At 39.5% G+C, this 18,715-nt stretch overlaps 1 protein-coding gene across 1 annotated transcript in view; it reads right to left on the bottom strand.

Moving 5' to 3' along the window:
* The window catches only part of SPIRE1 (spire type actin nucleation factor 1), a gene marked incomplete at both ends in the record, with an annotated part of 182,465 nt that overhangs the window by 148,583 nt on the left and 15,167 nt on the right, over positions 1-18,715 (bottom strand). Inside the window, 1 exon segment of the mRNA XM_079717033.1 lies at positions 9,535-9,569. Coding sequence (XP_079573159.1) covers positions 9,535-9,569 — 35 coding nt within the window.

Below are 18,715 nucleotides of genomic sequence, written 5' to 3'. Positions count from 1 at the left end.
GAAGCCTGCGCATCACAACAAAGAGTAGTCCCTGCTCACCGCAACTAGAGAAAGCCCGCGCACAGCAACGAAGACTCAACGCAGCCAAAAAATTTTAATTTTTTTTAAAAAGGCTTAAAAAAAAAAAAAGAAACAGCAAGAAAATGAAATAAAAGACATCCATATTGGAAGTGAAGAAGAAAAGCTATCTCTATTCACAGATGACATGATCTCGTACATAGAAAATCCTAGGGAATCTACTAAGAAATTACTAAAACTAATAAATGACTTCAGCAAGATTGCAGGATACAAGATCATTATACAAAAATAAACTGTACTTCTAAATATTTACAGTGAACAATCCAAAAATGAAATTAAAAAAACAATCCCATTTATAATCACATCAGGTCAACTGATTTTTGACAAGGGTACCAAGAGCATTCAATGAAGAAAAATAGTCCCTTCAAGATATAGCTCTGGAACAACTGGATATCCACATGCAAAAGAATGATGTTGGACCCTTCATACCATATCTAAAAATTAATTTTTCTTTCTTTCTTTATTTTTGGCTGTGCCACACGGCATGCGGGATCTTAATTCCCTGACGAGGGATTAAACCCACACCCCCTGCAGTGGAAGCATGGAGTCTTAACCACCAGACCACCAGGGAAGTCCCTAGCAATGCATTTCTAGATATGCCACCAAAACGAGAAAGAAAAAACAGAAGATTGGTCTTCATCAAATTAAAAACTTTTGTGCTTGAAAGGATACCATCAAAAAAATGAAAAGAAAACTCACAGAATGGGGGGAAATATCTGCAAATCATATATCTGACAAGGGACTTGTCTCTAGAATATATAAAGAACTATTATGACTCAATAATAAAAAGACAAATAACCCAATTTAAAAATGGGCAAAGGATCCAAACAGACATTTCTACAAAGATGTACAAATGTCCAATAAGCACATGAAAACATGCTCTGCTCAACATCATCAGTCATCAGGGAAATGCAAATCCATACCACGAGATGCCATTTCACACCCACTAGGATGGCTAGAACAAAAGTCAGATGATAAGGGGTATTGGCGAGGATGTGGAAAAACCAAAACTTTCATACACTGCTGGTGCAGTGTGGCAGTTCCTCAAAAGTTAAAACACAGAGTTACCAGTTGACCCAAAAAATTCTGCTCTTGTGTATATATCCAAGAGAAATGAAAACTTACATCCACACAAAAACCTGTACAGAAATGTTTATAGGAGTGTTATACATAATGGCCAAATGGTGGAAGTGACTCATATGTCCACCAACTAATGAATGGGTAAAAACAAAATATGGTCTATCCATACAGTTGAATATTCAGAAATAAAAAGGAGTGAAGTATTGATACATGCTATTATAACACAGATGAAGCCTGAAAACATTATGTTAAGTGAAAATCACAGTCACAAAAGACAACATATTATGATTCACTTACATGGAATGTCCAGAGCAGACAAATCTATAGAGAAAGAAAGTAAATTAGTGGTTGCTAGGGGAAGTGGGAAGATGGGGGATGATAGCTAAAGGGTAACAGATTTCTTTTAGAGGTGACAAAAATGTTCTAAAAGTGATTGTGGTGATGGCTGCATAATTCTGTGAATATAACAAAAGTTAATGAATCACACACTTTAAATGGTCGGTTGACTTGTACAGTTTGTGAATTACATTTCAATAAACCTCTCACAAAAAATTAAGAAACACCATCATCAAAAGAAATTAGGTAATTATCACAATATCACAACATCAATTTTACTGCTAACAGGCTTTTCTTTTAAATATGTCTTACAATATCTGCCAAATACAGTAAAATCTCTACAAAATTTAGGGAAGATGCCAAGAGACACCACACTGAACAGCAGAAGCTCTCTTAGTCAGCCTCTATCTAGCTGACTTACCCATCTCACACTCCCCAGTCCTCTAGAGACCATACTGACTGATCTCCGTGACAACTACTGGCCATGAACAGGCTAGCTACTCTTAGGTCACCAGGTATGGGAGCTGAACGTTTACCACAGGGCAGTTGAGTCTGGTCCCAAACCTATTCATACAACTCTACTTATGTGACTACAAAAACAATTTAATTAAATGATGCTTTAACTGATGAAATGTGAATGCATAAAAACGATACCCCTCTCCTAACTACAAGCAAATGAAGATACATAGCAAAATAAGAATGACCGTAATGAAACAAGAAAATTTCAGAAGGAAATGATTTTTCCCTTGAAGAGACACTGGATCTACATCCAATCTTTAATACAGCCTCTAAGACCTGGCACCACTTGTCTGCCTCCATTTCCTATACCTTCCCCCTCAAACTCTCCATGCTGACATCCTGCTGTCAGTTTCAACAACAGCTTGCTCTCTGAGTCCTCACTATGATGTCCTTTTGCCTGGAAAGTTCCACTCCATATCCAAACCCTTTCCATCAGCCTGGCTAACTCCTTAAAGCCAAGTTTGTCATTCACGCAAAGATGCATGTATCCCTAAGAGTAGCACAGAAAGGTGCTCAAAGAATAAGTCAACTTTATTATGTATATATGGGAAGAAATGTCTAGAAGAATATTCTAAACAGTCATTACAACTAGATGGTAGGGTATGAAGTTATTTTTACTTCCTTCTCTGTATCTGCCTGTGGTACAAAATACAACAAGCTAACATAATTTCTATAAATGAAGAAAGGTACTTTGAAAAGGAAATAAAAATCTAGCTCCTTTGGACTTCCCTGGTGGCACAGTGATTAAGAATCAGCCTGCCAACACAGGGGACACAGGTTCGAGCCCTGGTCCAGGAAGATCCCACATGCCACGGAGCAACTAAGCCCGTGCGCCACAACTGCTGAGCCTGCGCTACAACTACTGAGCCTGCGCTCTAGAGCCTGCAAGCCACAACTACTGAGCCCGCGTGCTGCAACTACTGAAGCCCACATGCCTAGAGCCCATGCTCTGCAAAGAGGCCACCACAATGAGAAGCCTGCACACTGCAACAAGGAGTAGCTCCCACTCACAACTAGAGAAAGCCCACGCACGACAACGAAGACCCGACGCAGCCAAAAATAAATTAATTTTTTAAAAAAGGCTCACTATGCAGCTAAAGCTGATGCAAATATTTCTGTAAAGATACTACATACTTCTTTCATGTTAATTTTTTAGTTACATTTGAAACTAACTGAGGGCTATCAAATGTCAATTAAAAGAGAGATTACTCATCCAGCCATCACCATGAGTCTACATGAGCCAGAGGTAAAATCAAAGTACAGGGGGCTGATTTAGCTGAAGACAAAATGGATATTTTTTTTCATATTATACTCTGCGTTAAAGCAGCAAACACCCACATACTACCTTTGGCAGTTTATTTTAGGCTGCTCAGGAAACATTAAAATTTTTCACATAGTCCAGTTTGTATCAAAAACTGTACATAGGGCCTCCCTGGTGGCGCAGTGGTTGAGAGTCCGCCTGCCGATGCAGGGGATACGGGTTCGTGCCCCGGTCTGGGAGGATCCCATATGCCGCGGAGCGGCTGGGCCCGTGAGCCATGGCTGCTGAGCCTGCGCGTCCGGAGCCTGTGCTCCGCAACGGGAGAGGCCACAACAGTGAGAGGCCCGCGTACCACAAAAAAAAAAAAAAAAAAAAAAAAAAAAAAAAAAAAAAAAAAAAAAAAACTGTACATAACCAGAATGCAATAAGTCCAAATACTAACTATGATGTATTTCTTGGCTTGTTCTCAAAATCTTTGGGTTTCCCCACAAAGCAGACTAATTCTAGGTCTGATTTCCCAGGAGGTTAAAATATCGATATGCAGCGTAATTCTTGAGTCATTCTGAGTAATTTAGAATCAGACTAATTCACAAATTACTCCAGTACAGACCCTACATTCACCTAACAATGGGGCTGGAGGTTCGTGGGTGGCATTCGTTCACTCCTTTTTCTGGTTTCCATTCAAAAGAAACATATTCCAGGGCTACATAATGCCCGGACTGAAAGAGTCATAGGTGAGAAGCATATACAGAATAAGGACAATTTCACTGTCCCCAATGGGGCATAAAATTATCAGCATTATGCAGATGCCTCACACAGCAGACAAATAAAGGCTGGATAAACACAAACATAAGAAAGGTGAAGAGACATGGTTCTGCAACATACTGGCTATATGGCCTTGGGCAAGTTACTTAACCTCTCCGTACTTTAGCTCTCATTTCCAAAATGCAAATAATAGTATCCACTTCATAAATTTGTTGTGAGAATTAAATTAATGCCTGTAACAGTAACTCAGCATAGAGTAAGCTCTAAAGTATTTTTTAAAGATGTATGTGGGGGGCTTCCCTGGTGACGCAGTGGTTGAGAGTCCGCCTGCCGATGCAGGGGACACGGTTCGTGCCCCGGTCCAGGAAGATCCCACATGGCCGCTAAGCCTGCGCATCCGGAGCCTGTGCTCCGCAACGGGAGAGACCACAGCAGTGAGAGGCCTGCGTACCGCAAAAAAAAAAAAAAAAAAAAAAAGAAATGTATGTGGGAATGAAACAGTAAGTACTTATATACAGTACACATGAACTTTATTTCTAAGATGGGAAGATGAACCTTTTTCATAGTTTCCCTCAGTAAAGCTTAAATTTTTACGCTATGCTCTGATTTTTACAAACTAGCTCTATCAAGATTAAAGTATTGACAAAAGTTATTTAACTTTATATAATGCTTTAACCAATTCCACTTAAAATACAGCAAATCCATCAAGGAGAACAGAACAGGATTGTCCTGGTTACTCATTTAACCTTCTTGCCTGCTAAAGGGAAAGGGCCTGAGTGCTACATAATTAACTGTAGTTAATAGAAGACAGAATGTGATGAAATTTGGAAAGCTAAAAACAATGAAAAGGTCTCAATTAAGATGCTTGAAAATTCAAATCTTTTATGTTTTAGTATTTTTAAGTGCTTAGCCTTTTCTTCAAGTATAAGAATATATAACCCACAAGACTATTTAAATAATGGCAGAAGGAAAAACTTGTAAACTGGGAGTGAAAGTTCCCCTAAACTGTGGTTGGGACTGCTTCCTTGACAAGCAAATCCCAAGTACAGTCAGTCACTCAAGACTTTTTTTGGCTTTTTTTTTTCCACTCAAGAGTTTATAAATCACCAATTTGAGCTGTGAGCCATTCCAGGAGGGGAGGCCGAGGGAGAGTAACACACTATTTACCTTGCAGGTCCTCCTCAAAACCAAAGGGACAGAATACAGATCAGTGGTTGCCAGGAGTTGTGAGGTGGGGAGGGAAAGACAAGAGGGGGAGTGGGGGGGAACCAGGGTGGGGGTGATGGAACTTGAACTTGACTGTGGAGATGGTGTTTGTCAAAACTCGAATAATTTTAACTAAAAAGTTTAAATTCTACTGTATGTAAATTATATCTTCAAAAAATAGAAACAGGGGCTTCCCTGGTGGCGCAGTGGTTGAGAGTCCGCCTGCCGATGCAGGGGACACGGGTTCGTGCCCCAGTCCGGGAGGATCCCACATGCTGTGGAGCGGCTGGGCCCGTGAGCCATGGCTGCTGAGCCTGCGCGTCCGGAGCCTGTGCTCCGCAACGGGAGAGGCCACAACAGTGAGAGGCCCGCGTACCGCAAAAAAAAAAAAAAAAAAAAAAAAATAGAAACAAAGCTGTAAAAAAAATTTTAATTGCCTATTAAAGTAAAAATTTTGCATGTCTTTTAAAACAAATTACATGAAAGATTTCCCTTCATGAGTTCAAACGCTGGAAAATACTCGTATAATCCAGTGTATTAAAAAAAATTTCCACACAGTGAGAAATAAGGAAAAACACCCGATTTTAATAAACATTAAGATATTCTTGAGGTACAAAATCCCGTAACAGTTGGCTGAATGCCTATGTATGGCCTCCTTGCTTTCTCTAGAGTCCTAGTTTTGCTTGGTTTTTATGAATACAGGTAAAGTATTAAAAAGAGGACTATCAGTAAAACTAGAAAAGAATTCATAATATGATTTTTATGTACTAAGAAAACTATTAAAAAACAGTCAAACACTTAAAGTCACGTCTTTCAGCCACGTGGAAAGGTGAGGGGGCTGCGGCTCCCCTCGGGTCTGGGAGCCTCGCCAGGAGTCGGACCACCGGGAAGCCGCAAGCGTCCGCCGTGTTCATTCACCGGCTCCCACGCCCACGACCCCACCCGGGTTCATTCACCGGCTCCCACGACCACGACCCCACCGTGTTCATTCACCGGCTCCACACTCAAGGCTCGACCTGTACAGCGAGCCCCCTTAGGACAAGACGAGAGCGAAGAAAATGGGGCACTGACGGAGCTCAGGCGCGCCCCTCCCTCCTCCCAGGGAGAGGCTGGGCGCACGTGCGCCGTGGGCCTCCAAGTGCTCTCGGTGGTCGAGGCCCCTTCCCACTCTTCCCACATGCACCGGGGTTCGCAGCCCTGGCTGGAGTGGACCCAACTCCAGAGAGGGCCCGTGGGGCTTCTCACTTACAGGAGGTACAGGGAATCTCTTTTCTCAACAGAAAAGCAATTTTAGGGTGAAAAGAGGCTCTAGAAGTCACCGTTCTGACCCTCGCTCTCAAAACAGATTGGCTTCATCCCTATATCACGGCTTTCCTCACATTCCACCATCCACGTTAGGGCTCTGGTATGACCTCTCTCGACCCCCAATTCCATTTCTCAGGAAGAAGTACCTCTGCTCTTCAGGCCCCAGCCCAACAGTTCTCAAACTAGTTAGTTTCAGGACCCCTTTTACACTCAAAAATTACCAGGGAGTCCAAGGAGCTTTTGTTTATATGAGCTATAACCTATCAAACATTTATTGTATTAGAAATTAAAACTGAGAAATTTTTTTAACATCTTTATTGGAGTATAATTGCTTTACAATGGTGTGTTACTTTCTGCTTTATAACAAAGTGAATCAGTTATACATACACATATGTTCCCATATCTCTTCCCTCTTGCCTCTCCCTCCCTCCCACCCACCCTATCCCACCCCTCTAGGTGGTCACAAAGCACCAAGCTGATCTCCCTGTGCTATGCAGCTGCTTCCCACTAGCTATCTATTTTACGTTTGGTAGTGTATATATGCCACTCTCTCACTTTGTCACAGCGTACTCTTCCTCCTCCCCATATCCTCAAGTCCATTCTCTAGTAGGTCTGTGTCTTTATTCCCGTCTTACCCCTAGGTTCTTCATGACTTTTCTTTTTCTTATAGATTCCATATATATGTGTTAGCATATTTGTTTTTCTCTTTCTGACTTACTTCACTCTGTCTGACAGAGTCTAGGTCCATCCACCTCACTACAAATAACTCAATTTCGTTTCTTTTTATGGCTGAGTAATATTCCATTGTATATATGTGCCACATCTTCTTTATCCATTCATCTGATGATGGACACTTAGGTTGCTTCCATCTCCTGGCTATTGTAAATAGAGCTGCAATGAACATTTTGGTACATGACTCTTTTTGAATTATGGTTTTCTCAGGGTATATGCCCAGTAGTGGGATTGCTGGGTCGTATGGTAGTTCTGTTTGTATAAAACTAAGATATTTTGATTGAATCATTCAAATTAAATTGTTTAAAATAATATTAAATGTTAATATGTGTAACATTTTTATAGAAACTCAAAAAAATAGTGAAAAGGGTGGTATTATTTTACATTTTTGCAAAATCCCCCTCTCTCTCTCTGTGTCTCTCTCTCTGCCCCCTTTCTACCACTACCAGCACCAAATGTATGGTCTTACCCAAGCTAAAAAACAAAACAAAACAAAACAAAATAAAACTTCCTACTTAAACTATCTCCTCCTTCTCTGGAGTCAAACTTCTTGAAAAAGTTCCCACTCCCTCTCCTGCCCCTCCTTTTTATTATTTTAATTATCAAAGTAATATGCAGTGACATTCTCATTTCAAAACAAATCCAAGCAATATAGATAAACCACCATCCACAATCCCAATCTCTTCCCCAGAGGTAATGACCACTGTTACTCTAAAAAATACCTTGAACCCATTCTGTAAACTGAATATCACACTGAACTTTTTCTTTTCTCATGATTTTCCCTCACCAAACAGACCAAAAAAAAAAAAAAATCTGAGAGTTCTGTTTAGATTCCAGTTCTTTTGGTGATCCAAGTTACGGATCAAAGAGGAGATAACATGAAGTGACATTCCTATACAAAGCAAGTGCTAAACAAAATGTTAAAACCATGTTGATTTTATGGCAACAAAACATAGTAAGAATAATAAGATTTATGACTATGCCTTGTATGTAATATCCTCACATTTCATTACCTAAATGCAGATGAATGCTGATTATATTTGTATCATTCTGATGCAGATAACAGTGTCTTTAGAGTTTATAAAATTTTTTCACCTATATAATCACTTTAAAATTTTACAACCCATGAGATTAACAGAGATTATCTTTAACATTTTAAAAGTAAGAAAGCCAAAGTTTTGAGAGAAAAAACTACTTGCTCAAAATTAGATAGCTAGAAAGATGCACACCAGAAACCACAGACAGAACTTGTATTTTTGGACTCAAATCAAATCCCAATCCTTTATATCATGTTGAACAATACATCAAAAATTGTCACAATATAAAAATATTAAGTTCTTGCTCATTTTTACAGCTAATTTAGAAGAAATTACCTCTACTTCTCAAGTTGAACAGAAAACATAAAATGCGTTGAATAACTTCTGAATGCAAAAAAGAATAAATTATTTTTGCTTCTTTATTATATAATATAATCCCTTAGGAAGCTTACATCTTACTTAAAGTAACAATTAAAATTTAATAAAACCTACATCAACATGTAAATGTATCATAAAATTAGAAAAATAACTTCTTAAATCCTTAATTAGGCATTGCCATTAACAAAAGACCTAAGACTCCTAATTAAGGATGACGCAACAGCTCCAGAAAAGACCACCACACATACATAATTCATCAATGCTGCCCTCATATTTCAGTGTCACCACTGAAATTTCTGCAAGGGACACATGGAGTCGCATTAAATTTCACAATCAGAATTTTAAATTATTTAAATTATTAGAAAATAATAAACCTACTTATACAAATGACAAAGCATTTAATTCATCAATAATCTTGCTGAAACACTTTCCAAGTCCCTATTTTTTCCTACTCCCAGGCAACTCCATAGGAGTCCAACACATTTAAAAGATTTACTATGACACTACTTTGGATTATTAAAAAATTGAATGTAAACTACTTCCTATTAAGGGCTCTGAATCTTAGTTAACTCCATTTCATAAACAACAACATAGGAAATTTTTTAAACTGTGACTAGGCTGATCTTTATAACACACCTTGACATTTTAAAAAGTATGGACGAGATAACTGATTTTTCTTCACATTTTACTCTTCCTAAATATAAAAGATATATACTTGCTCTCAGTACATCCTCATCAGAAAACCAAAAACCCATAGTGAGATATTTCAGAACTGAAGTTAGTCTAAATAGAACTTCAAAGCTGCATTACTGAGAAATATTTGAGGATTTCTCTTACCTCTGTTTCTGTACAATGTGAATATTCCAATTTACCTGTAATGAAAATACAAAAAGTTACTTTCAGATGATTTTGGGGTTTTTTATCATTGACAAAAAATATCTGAGCTATTCTGACTATGGCTTCATTATATCTATGAAAATTTATACAAAAAAAAAGGTGTTAGAATGACCAAATTTCTGGAAGGTCCTGCTTAAGGATTTAAGTTTTAAAATACCCATAAGAGAATAATAAAGAAAAAGATGGGAAGAACATGCTTAACTGTAATAAGATATAAAACATACACACATATTTAATATACATATATAAATTAATGAAAGTAAAATAAAAATATTTTTTCTTGCTTTCTTTTTAAAATAACTTAAAATACTTTAAAGGCCTTTAAAAGGTACCATTTAAAATACTTTTAAATACCTTAAAAAAATCTTTAAAAGACTCTTGGGCTCTTCCCTAAATATATTTCCAGTTTAAAGTTACACTGATCATTTCTTTTTTTTTTTTTTTTTTTTGTGGTACGCGGGCCTCTCACTGTTGTGGCCTCTCCCGTTGCGGAGCACAGGCTCCGGACGCGCAGGCTCAGCAGCCATGGCTCACGGGCCCAGCCGCTCCGCGGCATATGGGATCCTCCCAGACCGGGGCACGAACCCGTATCCCCTGCATCGGCAGGCGGACTCTCAACCACTGCGCCACCAGGGAGGCCCTACACTGATCATTTCAATTAAAGCGGAAATGTTTCAAACTCCTATTTAATATACAATGGTTGTTTTTCTTTAATACATGAATAGACACAACCATATAATTAATTTAGTAATTCTTCCAGTAGAGGATCATCTATAGAATAACCAGACTGAACAATATTTGGCTGCACCAACGTTAACATTTTCTCGTCATCACTGAGACATAATACCAAAGAACATGTACAGTTACATATTTCTGTCAATTTGGGTGATTAAAACATACTTTCAAAATAAAAAGACCGCTATTTTTAAAGGAGAATCACTTATTAAATAGCTTTAACAAAAAGAATACATAATATATTTATATTGGATGCTAAAAAACTTAATTTCCCCAGTCTACATTTCTTAAATTTCATTGTCCTAAGTTCAAATACCTATTTATCTCTACCTCTTTCCCTCCACCCAAAACTATCTTTCCTCCTAGCTAACTCCTTCTCCCCAGCAACTATGGGTTGTTCCATCAGTCTGTAATTTTTTTTTAATGATTAATGAGAATTTATATACCTTAGAGTCTATGATGATACCACCAAAAAAAAAATCATAAATAATGTTTTTATATGCCTCCTAACTCTTAAGATGAAAAATAAAGTTGAAACCCACATTTCTGTTGACCTAATGATACTAATGTGAAATACTGGCTGAAATTGAGACCAGAAAATAAGGAACTTTGGCTTCTGTGAATTAAAAATGATATATAAGCAATAAATAATTTTAAATTATATGAAGACACAGATAAAATGGGTTTAATATATGTGTGTATATACTAGAGTTTGATAAATATATAACTGTTATTTATATATTTAGTGTTATATAAAATTATATACTATAGTTACATTTTTCATGTTATATATTATCTTTTATTTATTTATATATGACTGCTCAGAACATTAGTGCTTTTGGTAGATATTACACTTCACTCCTATGGAAATGGTAATTAATTTAACATAGAAAAGTACTGTGGACAGGAATAGCTCACAAAAGGACACAGAATACCTCTCAGCAAATATTTACTGAGTGTCTACTCTGTAAAGCAGGAAGAGGGAGGGAGAAATACAGTATTAAGACAAGCCATAACAGAGAGTAACCTCTTTGAGAGTACATGGATATACATCTTCAGTATGATACATTCTCAGAGTAAAGAGAATTACAAAGAAAAACAATTTTATGTAGTAGGTTTTTTGTTGGTAATAGCGTTGGTGAAAAATTCTGAAACTATTTTGTATGTACTGTAGCACTGAGGAAACTAGTAAATACAGTGATATTGTTGGGAATCAGCAACAGAGGGAAAAGAATATACAAACCTAACATGTGGGAAGGAGAGAAGAGCCCTGCAGTCGCGAACTAGACCAAGAGGTATTATACAACTTCAGAAAACCATCTATTTCCTAGCTCTGCCCTCCAAAAGAGGGAGAAGCAACAGCACCCCAGTTTGCAAGAGCATTCCTAGTCCATTCCCACTCAAAGGAACCAGGACTCTGGGAAATTGGCAGAAATCAGGGCTGGGACAGGTAAAAATGATAAGCTGGAAATTATAAGATAAGCTTCATTACTTTGCACTAGAAAGTAATGAAGTGCTCAAAGAATGACAGAGGTACAAGTTCTGTAAGATTTTTTCAGTGACCTCCACTATAAAACTGAAAACGCTTTCCTGTAAGAGTACCAAAATTTTTGTGAGAACACACACTGCTTTCGGCTATTCAATCTGAACTAGTAAGTCACACAAATATGAAAAGGTGGTTAGGGACTTCCCTGGTGGTGTAGTAGTTAAGAATCAGCCTGTCAATGTAGGGGACACAGGTTCGAACCCTGGTCCAGGAAGATTCCACATGCCGGGGAGCAACTAAGCCCACGATCCACAAATACTGAAGCCTGCGTGCCTAGAGCCCATGCTCCGCAACAAGAGAAGCCACCGCAATGAGAAATCCGCGCACCGCAACGAAGAGTAGCCCCCGCTCAACGCAACTACTGAAAGCCCGTGTGCAGCAGCAAAGACCCAACGCAGCCAAAAATTAAATTTAAATAAAAAAATAAATAAAAAATAATAAATAAATAAATAAATAAATAAATAAATAAGAAAAGGTGGTTAAGTATGCAGTGCCTGACCACCTGCACCACTCTGCCATCCAAATCCCTGCTCAGACTTTGACCCAGGAATCAGAAAAACCCAATTACATGACAGCAGAGCTTCAAGGAACCCTGGAAATGATCTTGCCCAATCCACTCATCCGTAAATGGGTAATCTGAGCCTGAGGAGCCAAGCATGCACAAAATGACAGAGCGAAGAGAGGCCTCCAAGGCTCCGACCCCCGCACGAGTATCAGTGTGCTTTTGTTACCCTGCTCCTCCATTCCCACTTGCAGGGGCCAGCGTCCCAGCTACCTACCACTGATGACATTGTTTCTGGGGAAAGGCACCCCCCGATTTAACAGTTGGAAACTTCCAGTACAGCACCTAGGATTTTCATGTGACACCTCTGAGCCTTTCTTCAAAGGCTGGCCACCTCTGTTTACAGAACCAGACCTAAGGAATCCCTCTAAAACCTACAATCTTATGACTTCACTTTCAACAATCCCATGACTTCACTTTCAACAATCCCAGTAACCTAAGCTGATGGTAGGCCTAAGCAAGGTCTGAGATTATTAAATGCAGTAAATTAGTTCTTTCAATTAAAGTAACAACTTTACTATTTATTGATTCTATTAATTTTTATTAGGTTGAATTTAATTAGAAGGCTAGATTAACTATGTGATGATACAAAACAAAATCAAATTATCTGAAATAGTATTTAAACATTAAGTTTCAAAATATTTTAACATTATCAAAGTACTTACACACTAGGAAGAGGGATGATTTCCATAGCAAGCCAAAAATTCAGTTCAGTATTTCTCAAAAGGAAAGAGCATTTTAACAATGCTGCAAGAATCAAGGCTGGGGTTTAGACCCTTCTTTTTAACTAATTCTGAAATATCTGATGCTCTTAAGATTTACTAGACAAGTTCCCTCATGTCCCAGGAAACAGAAAAACTAATGTCTTCCTATAAATTAACATAGAACGGCTTTAAAAAACCACACTAGTCCTAGTATGAAATGTCTGTCATAAAGAACTCATCACCTAAGAAACACTGTCATCTTTAGCAGACATTTTAAATCTCAAATATTGATAATCAGATAATCCCACTCAGCAGGCCTGCTCAATAAGGTACCAGAGGGAACACATCCCACCCAGTAGGCCACTCAGAGCCCTGCTGTTCACACAGCACTTTCTGAAACAGCCTCACCTCAATGGAATCACAAATTTTGATGAACCACACAACTATCTCGTGGAAATTAAGACATAGTTTCAAAAAAATTCACAGATGTTCAGAGGTGAATAACAGTTTTAAATTAAGGTAGTACTCCAGTCTTCGGGGTAGAAACCTCAGCATATGGCTGAATTATCACACAGTCACATTATCAATATGATTCAAATTAGTTGAATACACAAAAGGCAAACTATGCCTGCCAAAAAGACACAGAATCCCGGTAACTTTTAGGATGAATAAATGGCTCTGAGAATTACTCTACAATTTTTTCCTATGTGACCAAACTCTGGGCAGTGTCTAGGTCTATCTGTTCTTTTTCATGGTGAAACAAAGCAGTATCAATAGGTACCTCCGCCTTCTCGCCAGCTCACTCCTATCCCCCTCGTTCCTTCAATAAATATTTACTGAATACCTACTAAATACCACTGGTAACACTGATGATAAAGCAGCAAACAAGTCAGGCATGGTCCCTGCCCCATAGGGCTTACGTTAGTGAACAGAGACCAAAGAAGGCAATCAAATAAAATAATTACAACTGGTAATCAATGCCATTAAGGACAGAAAAGGGAGAGAAAGAAAACAGCAGGAAAGACTCCTTGAGAAGATGACATTTAAATAGAGACCTTGAAGTGGGGTAGCAACTCACTGCAGGGTTGGAGAAGCCGCTGCTCTGTCTGGAACGAGGTAGCAGCTGTGGGAGGGCCCTGGAAGCTTCTGCAAGGACAGGTTGGGGCAGATCACATGGGCCTTGAAAGACAGTACAGGGAGTTTCAATTTGAGGTGAAGTACAGTGGGAAGCTCATGGAGGATACTAGGAAGAGCGTGAGCTGGTGCGAGATAGGTTTCCAGGTCAGTCATGCCATATGAAGAAAGCAGCAGAGAGGGTCAAAGTGAAAGCCTGCGGCCAGTGAGGAGGCCACTGTCACTGTCTTGGGGAGCAACAGGGCTGCCAGCCTGGTGGTGGCAGCATCCAGGAAGAAAAGCAGCGGATGCAAGGTATGAATCAGGAGCAGAACGCACAGAACCTGCTGATGGGCTAATCAGGGGTGGAGTAGGGGAAGAAGGAAAGAAGGATGCCCTGACCATGCTCCATTTTTCCAAGTATTCTCAACGACTTGATCAAAACTGATCAACAACAGCACTAGCTTAAGAACTCAAATATTTTATAAGAAAGAAGTAGTAGGCTTTTTGGACAGTTTTTATATTAATACCAGAAAAAAAAAGAGAATAGTTTTGAACAGTTAACAGGCTGAAATTTAGCAATAAAATAATTCCTGCAGCCTAACCAAGCCTAGATTTCTGAAACACCATGGCCACTGAGGGCTTAGAATCCATGATCAGCATATATTTTAGTTTGCTGTGGGGGTTTTGTTTGTTTGTGTGTTTGTTTTTAGGCCACGCCATGCAGCATGTGGGTGGGATCTTAGTTTCCCGACCAGAGATCGAACCATGCTCCCTACACTGGGAGAACAGAGCCTTAACCACTGGACCACCAGGGAAGTCCCTATTTTGCTGTTTCTGTATCAAAAGTAAGGACAGGGAAACTATGTAATCATTAGTTTATACCCAGCTCCCCCATAAAATCATTTTTTCCGAGTTACATTTTTAATGAGGGGAAAAAAAGCTATGCATTTGACACAAGAAACAGCTACATAGAGGATACTTTTATTTTAACTGTTAAATTATAAAATCATTATCCTCTATGTCAAACAAATTCACTACTATAAATGCTCAAAGGTTAACAGGAACTTAGAATTTAGAAATGGGAGAAAACTAGTATACTCTCTGACCAACTAAAGAGTTTCATTAAGTTTCTCTTCTTGTCCTGGCTGTCAGGAAGAATGAAATAAAATTTAACTTTTGGGCTTCCCTGGTGGTGCAGTGGTTGAGAGTCCGCCTGCCGATGCAGGGGACACGGGTTCGTGCCCTCGTCCGGGAAGATCCCACATGCTGCGGAGCAGCTGGGTCCGTGAGCCATGGCCGCTGAGCCTGCACCTCTGGAGCCCGTGCTCCGCAAAGGGAGGCCACAGCAGTGAGAGGCCCGCATACCGCAAAAAAAAAAAAAAAAATTTAACTTTCCACCGCCATAATGGCCCTGTGCTAATATATTTCTTCACAACTGCTGATGTTCAAGCAGTTGAGTATCTAAGTAAGCATTCTCTTGGCTGCCTTGGTAAGGCCATCTGGTAGAATAAGTATCAAGAACAAGCCTTTAGATTTTAACAGGCCTAGGTTCAAATCGTCCTTCTATCACTTAATAACTGTGTGATGCGACTTTAAAATAAGATACTTCCCAGAGTTTTCAGCTTTCTCATCTACAAAAAAAAGTGGGATAATTCCAACCTCATGAGGCAAATACGAAAATTAAATGAAATAAAAAATGTTTTGAAGCGCTCTGCACAATGCCTACAGTAGGGGCTCAGCAACTGGTGGGCTTATCACCACAACCCTGTGGAAAGAAGGGTGATGTGGACACATGAAAATAAAGTCCTAAGTAAAACCGGCAGCGTGAATTAACAGAAAGATCTTAGTATTCTTCAAAACTCTTGTGAAAAAATGTTCTATAGAGAAACTGAATATAAATTTTTATGTTTACCAGATTACAACCATGTAAAAGAGGTATAGACTTTGAAATATAAAAAGTAGCTAAGTCATATGATGGATTGTTGTAAAATTCAGCTCATTTTTATACCTGCTCACTAAGATCTTTAAAAGCCACTACCTTTTACTCTACACCTCTCTCAGAGCTTCCTAACACACACTCTCTCCTCTCCTCATGTGATGGTATCTGGGGGGACGACATCAGCAGAGGCTCAGGCCAGGGTAGTGAGAAGGGGGGTTTCATCAGTTATTACTCAAAAGTGAAAATAAGAAAGTCTGGAATGGCCATATCTATCATCAACCCATAAAGAGACTAAATAAACCAAATAATGACACCCCTCCCAAACATGTCCACATCCTCATCCTCAGACTCTGTGAATATATTACTTTAATGGCAAAGTGATTTGCAGCTGTGGTTAGGGGTCTTGAGGTGGGGAAGAGTACCCTGGATTATCCAGGTGGGACCAATGCGATCACAAGGGGCCTTACAAGAGATCCAGAGAAGGAGTGGTGGTGATGGAAGCAGAGGCTGGAGTGACATGATTGCAAGAAGGGGGACACAAAGCCAAGGAATGTGGAAAGCCTCTCTAGAGGCTGGAAAAGGCAAGGAACAGGTTTTCCCCTGGAGGCTCCTGAAGGAATACAGCCCTGCCAACAGCTCAATTTTAGCCCACAGGACCCATTTTCAGACTTCTGACTGACAAAACTGTAGGATAATAATTTTGTATTGTTTTAAGCCACAAAATTATTGGTGATTTGTTACAGAAAACAAATACACAGACCATCAAAAAGTTAAAGCAATATGACGTCCTCTCACCATCCCAAACATGACCCTCAGGCCACCCTGTATACTGGCTAATCCCATAGAGAATGACCCACAGGGCACAGGACAACAGAGCACAGTGGTTAAGAGCAAGGACTCCAGGCCAGACTTTTGGGGTTTGAATCCCAGGTGGGCTGTTGGCTGTACTTAAGGTCTCTACACTTCACATCTGTAAGGTGGAGGTTAATAACAGTACCTATCACAGGGTTGTTGTGAGGAGCACAAGTAATAATCAAAGTAAACTGCTTAGCCTGTCACCTGTCACACAATAAGTACTTGATAAAACATTAGCTCTATTACCACTTAAGTCTTTGAAGCATTCTCTCCAGAGGGAAAATAAGTCAAAAAGACTTTCCTCTTCCAAACCCAAAAAGCTGTGGTCCACAGACTGCTTGACCCCTCAGATATGGAGGTATAATTGACAGGCCCACATCCGTGCCCTGGCCTGTAAGGAGGAAGCCTGCCATGCCGTCTGTCCACCTTGAGTCCCCTGCACCTGTACGTGCTGCGCCAGCCACAGGAGAAGACTCGGGGCTCACGGCCCTCACCCCACTCTCCTCTGCCCTCCCCTCACCATCTTCTCTCCTTCCTGTCCCATCCAGGGCATGTAGTGCTCATCGTCCACTGCCTGTGCACAGGCAGAGAGTCTTACCTTACCTCTCAAGTTCTCCTTCCAAAACTGACAGTACTAAGAATGATTCTGGTTATTATAATTTTTCATCTCCCTACCCTGAATAACTCTGGTTGAAAGCTTCATTCAGATGGACTGACATTTTCACAAGGCGCCAATCTTAAAGGAAATGCTATGATCAATGGAACTATTCTGAACACCTCTGCCAAAAACATATTAAAGACAAAAGGCATCCATCCAAAATTTCCTAGACATTTCTAGATATCCATGCCATTCAAACCACCCCCACAATGCTCTTTTAAATTCTAAGAAAATAAATTATTGTTAATGAAATATTAATACTTCAAATTAATCCACACTTGCTTTATATGATCAAACATTCTACCTGCTGGTGTGAAGCCCAGACCTGAGAAGCACTGCTGTAAAACCTTCATTTTTACAGCTGGGGAAGCTCAAGCTCTGAAGAATAAAACGACTCAGTGAAGGTCAAAGAACTGGGACCAGGGCTTCCCTGGTGGCGCAGTGGTTGAGAGTCTGCTTGCCGATGCAGGAGACACGGGTTCGTGCCCCGGTCCGGGAAGATTCCACATGCCACGGAGCAACTAGGCCCGTGAGCCATGGCCGCTGGGCCTGCGCGTCCGGAGCCTGTGCTCCGCAACAGGAGAGGCCACAACAGTGAGAGGCCCGTGTACCGCAAAAAAAAAAAAAAGATAAGGGATAGAAAGTTAATACAGAACTGGTGGGACAAATGGAAAGAGTAAGATAATGTGCTTTTAAATTACTGATTTTAAAAATCCGTAATTACATTAAATGTAAATAAAATAAATAATCCAATTTAAAAGTACATATTGCTATATCAGATTAAAAAACAAACCCAAACAATATCCTCCTTGTAAAAGACACACCTTAAATGTAAAAATATAAAAAAATTGATAGTGAAATTATGAAAAGGAATATACCATGCAAACATTAGTCAAAGAAAGCTGATGTAACTTTATACACGTAACTATAGCCACATTGACAAAAAGGTCAATCCACCAAGACGTTATCACAACTCTAAATTTGTATGCATCTAAAAATATAGTCT

Source organism: Hyperoodon ampullatus (assembly GCF_949752795.1).
Source record: "Hyperoodon ampullatus genome assembly, chromosome: 13".
Classification (NCBI taxonomy): domain Eukaryota; kingdom Metazoa; phylum Chordata; class Mammalia; order Artiodactyla; family Ziphiidae; genus Hyperoodon; species Hyperoodon ampullatus.
This window is presented reverse-complemented; position numbering and strand designations above follow the sequence as displayed.